Genomic DNA, 16,067 nt, shown 5'->3' on the forward strand with positions numbered 1-16,067 from the left:
AGAATCTGCTTAGCCTCTCCATTTCTGGAGCTTCATATTCCTATTTTTTTTTGTGAAGCTCAGTAGCCAAGAATGTCCAAAATGGCAGGGAAATGGAGACACTCAAATCTCACTGAAATGTATGTAATCTTGCTGGAAATTATGTGTTGGAAATCCAGATTGTGTCTTGTGGAGTATGGAAAAGAAAGGCTGACTGGATCGTTAAGTAAAGGTGGTGTTATTTGCAGCTGTACACATTTGCATATGTTGAATGTACAATTAAACACAGGATCTTTCAATGCTGGAAGAAAACTCTTTATAATCCAGAGGCAACAGTAGCAGCATGGTGTCTGTCTCTTATGTTTTACAGTGAGCTGTACTTGGTATAAACAAAGCCTTTCCTGACCACAGGATTTCTGCAGATAGACATAAGCCCATGGAGGAAACAGAAGAACATCTCAGGGCTGTATTTAAGTTGTTGTATCCATCTTAAATAGAGCGACCCTTTACTGGAGATCCTAAACTTAACTAGGACATGATCTGCTGAAATAACTGGGCAGATTTTAGCAGGGAAACTCTTGCCCCAACAGGATATAACAAAATAGATTCATACTGGTAATCAATTTCACATTCTATTCTACTTTGCGTTTCTACTTTGCTTTTCTCTTCCTGCTAAAGGTAGGTATCCACAAATACTGGGCAGGATCAGTGTACTACCTCCTAGTTCTGCAAAGCAACTTTTCAGTGTGATAGTTTTCACAGAATCACAGAATCATCTAGGTTGGAAGACACCTCCAAGATCACTGAGTCCTACCTCTGACCTAACACTAACAAGTCCTCCACTAAAGCATATCATTGAACTCTACATCTAAATGTGTTTTAAAGACCTCCAGGGATGGTGACTCAACCACTTCCCTGGGCAGCCCATTCCAATGCCAAACAACCCTTTCAGTAAAGAACTTCTTAATATCCAACCTAAACCTCCCCCAGCATAACTTTAGCCCATTCCCCCTTGTCCTGTCACCAGGCACGTGGGAGAATAGACCAATCCCACCTCGCTACAGCCTCCTTTAAGGTACCTATAGAGAGCAATAAGGTTGCCCCTGAGCCTCTTCTTCTCCAGGCTGAAAAATCACAGCTTCCCCAGACGCTTCTCATAAGACTTGTTCTTCAGACCCCTCACCAGCTTTGTTGCCCTTCTCTGCACTTGCTCAAGCACCTCGATGTCCTTGTAGTGAGGGGCCCAAAACTGAACACAATACTTGAGGTGTGGCCTCACCAGAGCCCTGCAGGGGGACAATCACTTCCCTAGACCTGCTGCCCACACTATTTCTTATGCAAGCCAGGATGCTGTTGGCCTTCTTGGCCATCTGAGCATGCTGCTGGCTCATATTCAGCCGACTATCAACCAATACTCCCATGTCCTTCCCTGCCAGGCAGCTTTCTAACCACTCATCTCCCAGCCTGCAGCGCTGCTTGGGGTTGTTGTGCCCCAGGTGCAGGACCTGGCACTTGGCCTTGTTAAACTTCATACAGTTGGTCTCAGCCCATTAGCCCAGCCTATCCAGATCATCCTCTTGCTTAAAGTCCCCCCTCATTCCTAGCCTCCACTATAGACACTGCAGAAATACCTAAAAGGTAATCAATTCTGATGATTTCCCAAGCAAACAGTCCAGGATATTCCCTTTAATGAATACATATTCTTTGCTGAAGGTGCAGAAATGGGCAGTTGAGAGAGCTCCTATTATTCAGGTACAGCTGGAAAGAGGCTTTGTAGCACCTTTTAGCTACGTGAGCTCCTTGATCCCCCTTGGGACTGAAAGCATTCAGGGAGGCTGTGCTGGAGGTAGACCCAGTAAGAGCAGCATTTACACACCTTTGATATGTCCTTGCTCTAGTAGGAAAAGGGCCTTTATTTTGGGAATGAGTATTACGAGTTATTTTTCTCTTTTGATCATTGGCACGAGAACATGATCACAAGCACTGGGGCTGACAGCAGTGCAAAGTGTGTGGACTTGGAGACCTTCTGACCTACAGCTCAAAGAGCATCTGCACCCACCGGGAGCAGGGCAGTGGACAGGATAGGGACAATTGTAAATGGAAGAGATGGATATTATTAACTAAATCACACTTGTCAAGCTTGAGTGAACATTCAGTGCTTTTATTGAGTTTGCATGATGGAGCCATTAATTCTCCTTGGGTAAATAAATATTCACATCCTGGCAATGTTCTAGCTTCTCCTCCCCAGGCTGATTGGCAAAATGGGTACTTAACCAGCTAATTTCGTAACACCATAAAGCAAAGATGTCCACTGTGTTTTGTGATGGGATGGTATTATTTGCTTTGAAAATTGATGTTGTTTTCCCAGAAGACCTTCAACAAATCCATCCCCAAACACTGAGAAACAGTGATAAATAAATGATTGTATAAGGGGCATTCAAAGCTGTGCCTTGCCCATTTTTTTTTTTGCAACAAATGCATGAGCTGCTCAGAAGAAAAGAGATATGACAAAAACCAGCCTTTGGGTTGCATGGACAGGCTCAATTTGTTGCTTACTGAAAAAGTTTTTGGTTTTGTTTTTCTAAATGCTGAGAGCCTTCCTGCCATAATATGATTCTATCCTGAAGATTTCAGTGAGACCCTGTATTACTCTGCTCTGAAATTTTGCAGAAATGTCCCCAGACCACAGTAAGTTTGAATCCTCTTGGCTCACCAGTATGCAACCAACAGAAGGAGTGCAGGTGTTGATTGCACTGCCACAGGTTGTATGCAATACTAAACTCTATAGCTTTAATTTGATCTCAAGGACACTGTGTTGCTACATATAATTCTTTAGTCCTTGCTAGTGGACTAAGAGGAGGATTAAAGCCCCAAAACACTGTCATGAGTGATGGTAATAAATAATCAGATAATCAGTTTAAACAAAATTGGAATCTTCCATAATGATTTAAGACAAGTAAATAAAAAATTTACATCAAAAAATTTTGCCCTCTGTTAAACAAAGTGTTTATACTTTTTCAGCCCTAGTTATCATATATTGAAACTGCAGATTCTGAAAATTTTCATGTAAGTTCATGTTGGGTTCAGTTTCCTTTTAATGTAACTCGACTGGGACATTTTTTGTATGTTGTAAAACTTTTTTAATGCTTGCTTAAAATATTTTGCACAAACATTTAATGACAGAACTTTTCTTCATTCATTCTTAACCAATGACATGACAATGGCATATGCAATATAAATAAGGCATGGTAATGGATCAAAGACAAGTTACTGTTCCATGAGTTGCACTGCAGATTGAAAACATTGAATCATACAAGCTGTCACTTAAATGTCTTTACAGGAATCTTGAATTTATAACAGGCCTTCTTAAAGTCATTCAGTTCATCATTTTTTTTTTTTTTTAAGTGGCAGGTAGTTACCTAAAGTGGCCACTGATATAGGTAATACTCAGTCTGGTTGCAATGTGGCTACTAAGAGAATTAACTTGGCCATTACCAGCTGCAAGTTCTATTTAGGAATGAAGTTGCTCTAGTATCTCTGCATATAGCTTTACTTATCTTAAAGGGTTATGGGGTCATGCCTCTTATCATTACCTGACAACAAGCAGCAGCCTTGGTATTATACCATATATTCAGTAACAGGGTTTGCTCAGAATTTCACAAGGACATTGGAAGCTTGTAGTCCAAATAGGAACTGGGGTAATCTGTATAGTCTCATAGGGAAGTCTCTATTAGAAAACTGTGTTCTCCACAATGAGGGAGCTTGCAAAGCCTCCCAGAAAGAGATGAGATATACCAGTGGAGATTGTTGTGTGGGTAGATGGGGTCTAATCCAAGAGCCACAGAAGCTACTGGTCAGAAGCATAGCTTCCACTGACACAACCCAGCGTGTCTCTGATTTGCTGATCCCACAACACTAGTGTATGATTGAGATGGACAGCAGCAGCTAGAAAGGCATATGGCCCACTTACAGAAAGAGAAATGCATCCTCTACTTACAAAATGGTGCATTAATACAACAGACTTCAGCAGATACTCTGCTTGTCTATGGCATGCTAACCTTCTTTCTGGTTAAAAATAGTGTTAGCTGATACATGAGATTTTTTTGACCCACAGCTGCCATTGTCTCTGAGACTTTTAGTAAGGAAGAGGTCTGTCGGGGTATTCATTTCACTTTTAAATCAATGATTAATAAGAATTATTCTGAACATACATGAACAGGCAAATAATTTGCCATGGAAGTGACATGCCTTAACAAGAAGATTAACTTTAAAAATGTCATTTTTCTTTTTCGACTTGTGTTATAAATAAGGCAGAAATCAATGAACAGATCTGGACTGACATCATCAAGTGTCCTTTCATACAGGATGAAAAGTTGCATTTTCTTCAAGCTTAGCAGGTTCTGGTCTTCCTAACAAGGTTCATATCAGTTCTGCATGCTAACAACAAGGTGTGAAGTAATGAATACTCCAAATATGTCCAAATACTGTCAAGTATAAATACTCAGCATTGATCAGAGATCAATCACCTAAGATAATTCTGCAGGTGGGGACATACTAGCTTTCTTCAACCACAATCCCATTGCTACAGTGAGCCTCTTGTGCAAGGACTAACTGTAGTGCTGTTTACTAATTCTGCATCTGGCCACTGCTGTCAATGCATCAAGAAATAAAAATGTTCAAAAAGTCTGAACCGACACCAGAAACTTCTCATTTTCAATCTAAAACTCTGTCCCAGGCTTGCTTTTCTGTGAGGCTTCACAGACCAACATTTAGATGTACACCCTCTAGGACAGATTTATTTGGCCAGAACTGTAATGGATGTACTCTTTGTATGTTTCCCATTCAAAGAAGATGAAGCCTTGACATTGTGATTGCTTGAATTTCTCATGCCAGTTTGAATATGAAGGTGGGATGGCACGTGAAAGAAACAGCTCTTCATAGAGCATTGGTATAAGGGTTAAGCCAACCTTTTTTCCCAGTGTGGCTTAATGAAACTGTTGCTGAACACGTGCTGTCCAAAAAATGACAGGAAAACTGGGAGACTGATGACCTAATTCCATATTTTGAAACCAAGTTGGTGATACTGAGATATTTGAGGCTGAAAGCCAATGGCTAAAAAATGTTTTTTTTTCAGGATCTTCTTTACATGTCCTCAGTGAACATGCTTAGATCTTCTTCTGAATATACAAACTCTGAGGATGAGTTGCCACTTTGTTCTCCACTCAGGTTGTAGGACTAAGTGAAAAATGAGTGAAATCATCAGCTAATGTCAGTGGAAGATCTGATCCTGCAGGGATCACAGCTAAGACTACAGGAAGCCCTCTCGGTTTAATGGAAAGGAGAGATAGCCTGCTGCTCTTAAGTGGTAGACCAGGGTTGTTACCTGAGGTGTGCAGAATGTGAGTATTAGCATATAAACACGCATCAGTACTGCACTGTGCAAATGGCCATGAACAACCATAAAACTACTACACTCCTCCTAAGCCTTCTGAGTCAAAAGGTATTTATGCATGCAGCTTTTTAATCCAAAGAATGCACGAGACAAACTCTTATGGGGAGGAGGAAGCCAGCACTATTGCCCATCAGGGTTTAGACATGGCTGAACTGATAATACACAAAAGGTGTCCTCCCACAGAAACGAGACATTTATGCTTTCGTAAATTTCATCACTTAAAAAAAAAACACAAAAAAATGAGACACCCTTACCCTCCCCCAATTTGTTTCGATGACTTGCACGTAGTATCTATAGGATAAAGCTACCTGTGCCCTTCAACAGAGATATTTTACATATAGATTACCAACATGTTTTTCCAGACCAAAGGAACATGAATTTAGGTTAATTTAATAGAAAAAATAAAATATGGAATAACATTGATTTTGGCCGATATCAATTACAACAGAACTACCCTATTTTACAAATAACAACTGAACATTTTACACATGTACAGTATTTTTTTCAGTAAAAATGAATTTGGATATAACAATGTGTCAGTTTTTTTTTTTAAAGAAAACAGATATTAATTTTTTCTCTATAATAGTGTTAGAGGCATTTGTAAGTATCCAAACAAACTCTTTACAATCCATTACATAATTAAATCTCAATTATGAATATATATTTATATATAATATATATATAATATTAACTTAAACTTTGAAAGCATTATGTTCTAGTTAAAAATGTTATATTGAGAAATGAGGCAGTAACAGACTAGTAGTTAAACTAGCACATATTAAATTCTTATAACTTTGCATGTTTAGCAGGAAATCTGTGATGGGCACCAAAGGAGCTTCACAGGCCCCCTGTCATACAGAACCAGACATGGGTTGCAATAGTTTATCTGCTCTCTGGAAAAGTGGGCATATTATTTCTATAGATTTGTATCCATCATTTGTAAAACTTCCACAATCATTTTGGTATTTAGAAAGGAGGTTCTCTTTATTTTCTAACATTTACATGCTTAAACACCTGCAATACATTTTCTACTTGTGTGTCCTGGAAAGAAAACAGAGAGACACTTTGCACGTTTTAAGTATTTTCCCCCCAAAACAGTGTCTTCAAAGTTCAATTTACTAGTTTTCGTTAAAATTAATGGCTTCCAAACAGCATGCTAAGTGAAGCTGATGAATATATATTAAACAGAAATTTGTACTGACAGCTGTGTACCTGGGTAAAGAGAGAAGGGAGGCCCATTTCTCTTACCACCCAGGATGGTTTTACAATGAGGTAACTCTATTGACCTCAGCAGGATTATTCCTGCTGAAATTTGTACTGTGAGCAGTTAAAAGCAGATTCAGGCCCATCGAGACACGATTGTTACATCAAGAAACAGTTGATTTATTGCCCTATATGTAATTACCCCTGGAGACGTATTTGGCACAGTGTTACATGCTCAATTATAAATCCAGTCCTGTAAACACATTCTGTCACATACAGTCACACTGGCATTTCTGTATGGGCACCATGAAATATCCCCACATATCTGCATGATAATATCCCCTTTTTGGTGAACATTACAAGACAACAATAATTTATGACTACTCCTTATATGTTAGCAATGTTTTGATTTCCATGTATACATTACTCTTGCTGACACAAACCAAGAGTAGTATCTTCCAAACTTGTTCACAACAGGAACAAAGTTTTTTTTAAGTTTATTTGAAATAGCTTTTACAATTTAAAAAAATAAAATAAAAATCCTAGCATATCTGTTAATAAGCTAGCTGTCTAAAAATGAGATCTATATGACCAAAAAAACCACTTTGGGCAAAACATATATACACACTGCATGTGATACAAAAAACAGCACACAGCAGAGGAAGTAGGAAAGAAATGTGTGCAGAAATGATCACTTTTCTTTTTTAAATACTGGTACAAAAGGGACAGAACTTAGTCCTGCAGCTGACGATGTTTCTGATTCCCTTAGGGACTCATTTCCTGAAGTTCCCCCTGTCAATTCACATAGCACAACAAAGACTAATGCAAACATTTTTTGTGTTGTTTAGTTTTAATCCGTGTAAACGTGTGTGTTCTTGAAACACTCTAAACCTTGAAGGGGAAACAAGCAGGAAAAAAAAACGGGAAGAAAAAGGACCTTCAAAAAACAGGAATAATTCTAAGGTTGACAGGAAATCAAATCATGAGTTAAACGTTAATTTTGGCATCAAATGCTTTGGTCACACAATACTGACTCTGTGATTCTGGATGCTCAGCTCTAAACACCCAGTTATGAAAGGTAGGCGTGTTGTAGTTTTTCCATTTAAGTTCCAACAAACAGTTCACCATCTCCCCAGACAAAGAGGGGGGAGAGAGAGAGAGGTGGCTTTTTTTTTTTTTTTTTTCTTTTTCAATAATACGGATTAATCTATAAGTCTACAGGAGCAGGAGGACTCTGGGAGGTGTCAGTTCACCCCTTGTGCGTACATGTTCTGCAACACAGTTGCTGGAGCACTTTCCGCTGGCAGAGATTGTTCTTTTTCACCAGCATACAGAATCCTCCCTCGGCCCAGGACTCTTCCGTGGCTTCCGGAGGGCAGCAGCAAGAGAAGAAGGGGAAGTTGAAGGTTTGGAGAGCATGGTGTGTACAATGGAGGGAAGTTTAATTGGTCAGACAGGCAGATTTGGTTGAAGAGACCATTCAGGAGCAGGTAACAAGTAGGAAATTTGGTCCATCAGAAGGAATTTCAGTCAACAGCATTTTTTTTTCAGGAAGAGATATTGTGTGGTCCAACAGGGAATGATTGGTATCCATTTGTGAAAAGGAAAAAAAGATTAGAAAGATAATAATTAGAAAACAGTGATATTTACAGCAAAGGAATTTGTTCTTGATTTTCATGAATCAAAAGAATAAAACAGTCAAACCATGGAAAAAGAATAAACATTTTCAACAGAAACGCAAATCCTGCAGAGTGAGTTAGACACGTCCCCAGTGCTGATGGTCAGGCAGTGAAATGAGGCTCACCATGCTTGGTAACATAACAGAAGGAAAGACTTCTGTACTTTTCCTTGGCTACCCTGGGCTGTGGAGAGCACACACCATGTGGTGGGATCCAGCAGGACGCACTGCAATTGCTTCATGGCCCACATGCCCATGTGTTGCCTTGTCATGGCAACTGCACTCAAAAGAACCAGGGAGAAAGGACTGAGGCAGGGTGTCCCCAGACCTGGGCAACTGTATGTGTGTATCCAGCTGAGGCTGCATGTGGACAAATGAGGACAGATTTTCCCTACCGTAATAATGACCAAACTGTCTGCATATGTATATGCATGTATTACTGCACTTATATCAGGTATCTTTCACGCTGCTTAACACTGGGCTTTGTTCTGGTGTGATTTTCCTCTTGGGTAGCACTTGTTTGGTTGTTATTTACAAGTAATTCACATAGTAGTATTTTAAGAGAAGCATGATGCTATCTCAGTGTCTCTGGAATTTTGACTTTTGAAAGGAATGACTATTAGTGAATAATTAAGCCAATCATGCAGTAAGAATGCCTTCATTGCAGTAAGCAATACCTTCATTGCCTCGGAGAGCTTGGAGGAAGTTCAGATCTCCATTAAAAATTGGTGCCTTCTGTTCTTCTTTTTCTCGTTGCCCTTTCACATAATTCAAGTAACACTACAGGTACTTAAGATCCTTCATACTTACCAGCATTTTCATGGTTTAAAGTGGTGAAATAAATAAATGTGATTCTATTGACAGTATGCTAGGGTTCTCATATAAATTTTTTTTGAAAGCAATATCTTTTGAAAAACAGAAAAGGAAGCAAAAGTAGGTTGCTGCCAGGGGGGAAAACTATTTTAGGAAAATTCAGGTGTGTATGTGACTAATCCTATTAATGTACACTTATGTGGCTTTCTCCTTTTTGCAAGACTGAAAAAAGTAAAAAGTAGCGTAGACCTCAAACTGAGAATTTGACAAATGAAGAGACCAGACCATCCCAATAAATGTAAACGAAGCACCAATGGTGAAACAGATCTTTTGAGAGAATTGCACTCACCATCCTTGCAGACTGTTCCCACTACACAGACCCCAGAGTCTAGGTTATAGCCGCTTGGACAGATCGTACAGTTTCTGTCTCCTTGACCACTGCAGTCCAAACAGCTGGCATCACATCTGAAAGACAGTGTTACGGTTGGCCTTATGGCCTCACCAAGTACAAGAGTTCCCAGGAGGCTGCTTTGGCACTGCAAGAGGCTTGTTTGCTGTTTCCAGAGGTATCAGCTGTTCTAACAATGGTAATAATTAGAAAACCCCACAACCTCCTCCTGCAAGTCAGTCCTGTTTCTGTCCTTCAATCACTTTTTATTCACATTTTTTTGAAACTAAATATCTGCGTTAATCTAGTATTTAGGAACTATGCAGTAGTAATCAATCAAAGTATTAAGCTGATAGTGCATCCATACACCAGCAAGGGATGAACTCAAAGCCACAGGATGGAAAAGACTGACCTGCCCCCTAGTCATTTCATCACCCTTTTGGCTGTATCGATTGCTTTTTTTGTGTGTGTGGAAGACTGGAAAACTGTAACACATGGTGATTCTCTTCCTGCCCTGAACTCAATGTGAGCCAATAATAAACAATTCCAAAGGGCAACAAGTGGTATTTGTTTAACAAAGAATGAAATAGAAAAGTATGTCCCCTCTTTGCACAGCACTAACTTCTCCAAGGCTTATCTACCTATTGGTACACTCAGATGATCTATGCTGGACAGTAAGTCTGTTAATATATTTATGTCATGTTTATGTCTATACAGCTAAAGAACTGAAATGCTCCTTATGAATAGTAATTAACCTGATACTAAAAAATCATAGATTCACTTTTTTTTTTTTTTTTGACTTGTTGGGAAACATAGATCCTCCGCCAGATTTGTAAATTCTACATTTCTGTGCATATCTACTCAGATTCTCACTATAGGCTTTTTAAATTGAAGGACATGTATGTTTACTAGAAAAATATTTTCAGATGATCTGCATGAATGTAACTTAAAATTTAAAAAACAAACAAACAAAAAAACAAACATTTTACTTATTTGCTTAGTATAAAGCACATTTTTCCTGTTTTTTGAAGTCAGCAGTGTTTTCTGTTCTCATAAGTTTTATCTTTCTCTGGACTTGATGATCCTTGTGTGTCCCTTCCAACTCAGGATATTCTGTGATTCTGTGAAATGTATTCTCAACACAATAATAGCTAACATACTACTGAACATCAAACATATTAGCCACAGATCATACCTTTTGCAGCTTTTGTATCCACTTTCAGTAGAGTGATCAAGATAGTAACCAGTACTGCAGGACTGCACACATCTCCCATCTTCCATAAAATAGCCCTGTGTGCAGTTTATACAAGCGTCTACTCCACCACCTTAAACAGCAGAGAAAATACACTATATTAGCGGTTAGTTCCTCCTATTGTGTAACAGACACCAACTCTATCTGTAGCAAAACCTTATCTTAATTTTAGAGACCATGTTTTACTTGCCTTTCTTTCAAAGAGTAACATCAAACAATAAAGGTGTTTACATAATTGCAGTATTATATTATATTATATTATATATATTATATTATATTATATATATTATATTGCATTACATAATTGCAGTATTTCTTTTTCTGAAAGAAATGTATGTTGGTAGTTCCATGCATGCCATAAAATCTATCCAATCATTCTTCCAATCCAGAAAGAAAATGGAAGGCATTACTGGAAATTAGAATGAGCATTATTACAGGGGAAAAAAAAAAAAAAAAAAAAGAATTTATGCACACCTTCAATTAGATTTTCATGTTAGCTGAAACAAGTCTGCCATATTTAAGATATATTAAGGAACTACCAAAAGAATTAAGAAATTGTATGTCAGCAGGCACATTATATTGTAACTAGAACGTAGTAACAATGAAAAGATAAAATCGGAGCTAAAATTAGGGAGGAAAGGAAAACAATGCAGATGCCAGTCAGATACCTGCACATGTTGCACAGGAGCGGTGACATGGTTCACATTCCCTACCATTATGGTATTTTCCATCTTCACAGCGGATAGCACATTTGGTGCCGTGCAAACTATTGTAAAAAGGAAAAAAAAAAAAAAGAAAGCACAATGTCTGAGCAGATAACAGCAACAAAAGACAAAAAGGTCATTCACAAACCAGTAATTCTCTTGTAATGAAAGTGCAACTCATAGATTAGGATTCATTGGCTTCCTTCACTGGTCATATTTGTGTAAATTTAGAGACAGCAATCACATAAAGTGGGAATGAAATGCAGTTTCATCTATGGTGAAACACAGATGCTGTTTACAAACTCATTGTAAATACTACCAAGTAGTAGAGGACAGTAAAATATGAAAGATGCCAGAGTGATTTGACACAGGGTCAGCACCACTGCATTAAAAAAATGCTAAGGGACTTGTTAACAAGACTTCATACTTTGTTTGAAAGACCAGCAGCATATCCTGATACCAAGAATAGATTCTCAAACAATGAAATCACCACCTCTTTCTGCCATAGCAGTTTCCTTTAAAATCTCCTAACTGAATAGCAGTTATGCATGGCATGGGTGATTTGTCTTGATTACAGATGGAGGTATTCTGTCTGCAGATGGAGGTATTCTGTCTGCAGGTACTTTTGAGGAGCACGAGGTACTGAGTAACAGTCGTTTGTTTTTTTTTTTGTTGTTGTTTGTTTAAAGGTAGGACTTCTCTGCCATCTTTGCCATCTTATGTGGAATCTCACCTTTCACCAAATTGAGCTCTTTCTCTAAAAATGCTCTTCATTTCTAGGGATTATCACCTTATGTGAGAGCTAATGCTGTTTTATAGATAGGATAAAACAAAAGTTTTGTGTGCTGGGCACTGCAGGAACTTTTGGAGTGTCTATGATCCCAGTTTAGAAAAAAATAAATTAGCAATTCAACAAATGTAACACCTCCTTTATTACTATTTTTCCTCAGCCACACACCTCAAAGTGCTTTACAAGGCATTATCATGTTTTTACAAATGGGAAAACTAATCATTTGCCTGAGTTTAGTTAATGGGCCAACAGCAGAATCAGAACTGGAATCAATGTCTTCCAAGTCCCAGCCATAGATACATCCTGTCCATAGATACAACTCTGCCAAGAAAATGCAGGAAATTTTGAACAACAGGAATATGAAGTGCATGTTCTGGGTCTCAAGACTCCACTTACTTTTCACGCCCACACAGATGGTGTTCTTTGGAAACGTTACCAAAAACCAATCTGAGCTTGCTAATATTGCCCAAGAAAACATGAAATATGTTTGTTTGTTTTATTTTTTGTTTTTCCTTCTTTTGTCACACAGAATAGATTTGTCTGCTTCTTCCGTGGTGCTACAAGCTGATGTTAATGGACATGGAAGCATGTAAAGTTAGTTCCTGAGAAATACAGAAAACGAGACATAGCTTTTCTACGGAGACTGTGTCCTATATGGTCACTATTATGGCTCTTCTGACGTATTTGACAATTATAGGAACTTTTGAACTGCTACTTTACTAATTTAATTTCACAGATACACAGAAGGCCATGTTGGATCTGTTAAAATTCTCCAAACTCTTAACATGGACTGCAAATTTAATTACTTTTTAAAATGGAAGCAGATACTCATATTTCACAGAGTGAAATGTTCATATTCAGTCCCATGCCTTCCTTCCCACTAGATCACACTTCCTCTTCAAAGGGTCTGTTTTTGTTTTGCTTTTTAAAAATTAGATATTTGTAATAACAATTGTGCAAGCGCTTGAAAAATATAAATGCAATATAAATACGTAGAAATGAGAATTCCTTTACAAAATGTAAGGGAATCTAGCTCTTGATGTCCTGGAAAAAAACAACTTTCAGCTTATACTACCTGAAAGACAAAAATCCACTTTGACAAAATGTAAAAGCTCAGTGTTAAAATACTTTCAGAATACTGTATTCTGAAAGAAGAACCCCTACAGATACTGAATATTGACATACTTCATATTTTTTGTGGCATAAAGCCAGCATACACTCCTTCATGAATTTTGAAGGATTTTTGACCTTAGCTGCTTGGATCAAAAGGTTGTTCATTCATAAAGGAGCTTGAAATGTGTACTGATGCTTTGTGGGTTCTACCTATCAATTTCAGAAATGATTAAGTCCTCCTATGAAACAAAATTATCCACTGCTGTTCAAAATAATGTGCATACTACATTGTAATAGAATTGAGCCTGAGGTACTTGAGATAAGTGAATGACTGGATGTATGAAGAAACACAATAAAGATAAGAAAATAGTTTCTAAGTATCACCAGAACGGATCTGAAAGATTAATATGGTTTATCAGGTCTACCTCTAAAATAATCCTTGACTGCTACACTGTAGGTCAGAAAAAAAAAAAAGAAAAAGAAAAAAAAAAGGCAGCTTTCCATATAACTGTGACTTTTATTTTACCTGAAATGAAAGGTTTTCTAAAAATCCATTGTTGGCCAAACCACCATACAGTAGCATAAAAAAATACTGTATTACTGCCTAAACAGCAATGGAACACATGAAATAAGGGCCACTCAAGGTTAAACAGCTATCTAATGTACTTCATTGCATACCCACAGATTTCTAAGCTTCTTCAGCTATTGTGTTTAGTGATATCCATCATTTCCTTACCTTAGGCCATGTTTGCATTCTGTGCAGATTTGGAATTCAACACATGTCTTACAGTTTTCACTACATTTTCGGCAAACAATCTTATCTACAAAGAAAAAAGAAAACAGCCCAGAAAACCCTGGTCAGTTGTATTTAATAAAATTATATGGACATACATCTATAACATGACTTACTGTTTTGTAGCTTGACATCCGGAACAGAAGCAGCTAGCTAGACTAAAATGGCGAATTCTGCCTGTCATTAGCTTTTTCCATCAGACATCAAATGGTTTAATTTATTTTTAAACATTTTAAGTTATAGTTGTGCCATTACAGAAATAACATGCTTTGAGGTTGTTCAAAAATCTTTTTAAACATTTGATATTTAAATTCACTATTTAAATATGGATTTAAATCCTCTTTTCATACAGCAGGGTCAAGCAGTAATGACTGCCATATGTTCCAGAAACTATCCTGCAATTTACTTCCTATGCCTTCCATGCAAACAGTCTGTTGTGTCTTACCTGATTTGGTGTTCAAGGACACACCTACACAAAAACTTCCGATCATAAGAAAGTTGAGATATAAGTTACTGACACTTGTCTTCACATCTCAAGAGTTCCCTACTTTAAGAGATGTCTCTTTCTCTCTTCAGACCTGCCCTTTTGTGATGCAGTGCTATGTTCCTCTCTAAGAATAAAAAAACAACATTCCCCCTTAATTTTACATTTTCATCTACTTATCTTGAATGGGTGGAAGGGAATTCCCTTCACCGTAGTTCTCACACAGTGACAAATGGAAAAATTGAAGTAGTACGCACTTTTAATAATTATCAAAAATGAACACACAGGTTCATGATGCAGGTAGCAAAAGGTTAAGTATCTAGTCGAACAAAGATCTTTGAGCACATATTTGGCTTCTAAGCATGTGTTTAAACACAAATGAAGTCAGTGCAGTTTAAACACATTTGAATATATGTCTAAGTATTTTTGCTACCCAAAACTAGAAATTAGGTATGGCAACTGCAAAAGGAAATGGAAGCTAGGTATCTGTCAGGGAATTATTCCTCTTGGGTCATCACATCATTGCAGGTACTTAAGCCTGTCAGAAATGCTAATTGCAATTACATTTCACATCCCAGAAGACTATTTTCATCAGAGCTCCAATTCAGTGACCATGGTTAACTTCTCAGCTGCCTCTTCTACATGGCGTCACAGCATCCAAATGTGGGAGAATGGGAAATGGGAATGCCTCATGTTCATGATCTAGATGATGCCTGTCTTTTCTGGAGTAGTTGATAACCTTCTCAGTACTGCAGCTGACTTTGTTCTTGAACTGCCATCATTCTGCTAGTTACTCCCAGCCACAAGCAGAAATGACATCCTTCCTCTAAACATGATTTTTAAAATCAAGAAAGATTCCTAGGTTGATTTTTGAGAAGATTCTTAATGACACTTAGCAACAATTTAGTAAGAGGAATAGTTAGGAATTTAGTAAGAGGAAAAGTTAGATGCATTCAACATATTTTCCTGCTTATAAGTTTTCCAGCTACCTCCCCAGATCAAATTCTGTAGCCCACAATAAAGAAACAATAAGAAATACTAACTCTTATCCAGGTAAAACCCATCGGGGCAGTTGGTAATGCAGCTATTGGTTACTTCATTCAGGTAGTAGCCAGATTTACAGGTCATGCACTGGTCACTGTGGCCTCCAACACAGGTTTCACAATTGGGTGAGCATTTTTTACAGCGTTTCTTGTCTGCATTGTAGTGACCAGGTGGGCAGGTCGAAACACAGATCCTGCAGACAGCAGGGAAGAGAAGGCAGAGTCGTTAATGATATAACCTGCCACCACATTCCTGGACCATGACTGCAAAGCAGAAGTATTTCTCAGCATTGATACTTTTCTAAAGATCACATATTTTCTAACGATCATGTAACCCTCCAAAGCATTGCATCAGGCTGCCTCAGCATTTTTTTT

The 16,067-nt window shown here is 38.0% G+C and overlaps 1 protein-coding gene across 2 annotated transcripts in view; it reads right to left on the reverse strand.

Moving 5' to 3' along the window:
• The window catches only part of PCSK5 (proprotein convertase subtilisin/kexin type 5), a 255,418-nt gene that overhangs the window by 50,220 nt on the left and 189,131 nt on the right, over window positions 1-16,067 (reverse strand). Inside the window, exons 16-21 of one of the 2 annotated variants that reach the window (XM_068667578.1) lie at window positions 15,693-15,886; window positions 14,109-14,193; window positions 11,434-11,531; window positions 10,709-10,838; window positions 9,475-9,590; window positions 5,806-7,999 (exon numbers count right to left, since the gene is read on the reverse strand). In XM_068667578.1, coding sequence (XP_068523679.1) covers window positions 7,884-7,999; window positions 9,475-9,590; window positions 10,709-10,838; window positions 11,434-11,531; window positions 14,109-14,193; window positions 15,693-15,886 — 739 coding nt within the window. In that variant the 3' untranslated portion in view covers window positions 5,806-7,883. Of the gene's footprint in view, window positions 1-5,805; window positions 8,000-9,474; window positions 9,591-10,708; window positions 10,839-11,433; window positions 11,532-14,108; window positions 14,194-15,692; window positions 15,887-16,067 lie in introns of those variants that run through there. The other variant, XM_068667577.1, reaches the window with a different exon arrangement.

The sequence above is a fragment of the Anas acuta genome, chromosome Z (assembly GCF_963932015.1).
Source record: "Anas acuta chromosome Z, bAnaAcu1.1, whole genome shotgun sequence".
Taxonomy (NCBI): Eukaryota; Metazoa; Chordata; class Aves; order Anseriformes; family Anatidae; genus Anas; species Anas acuta.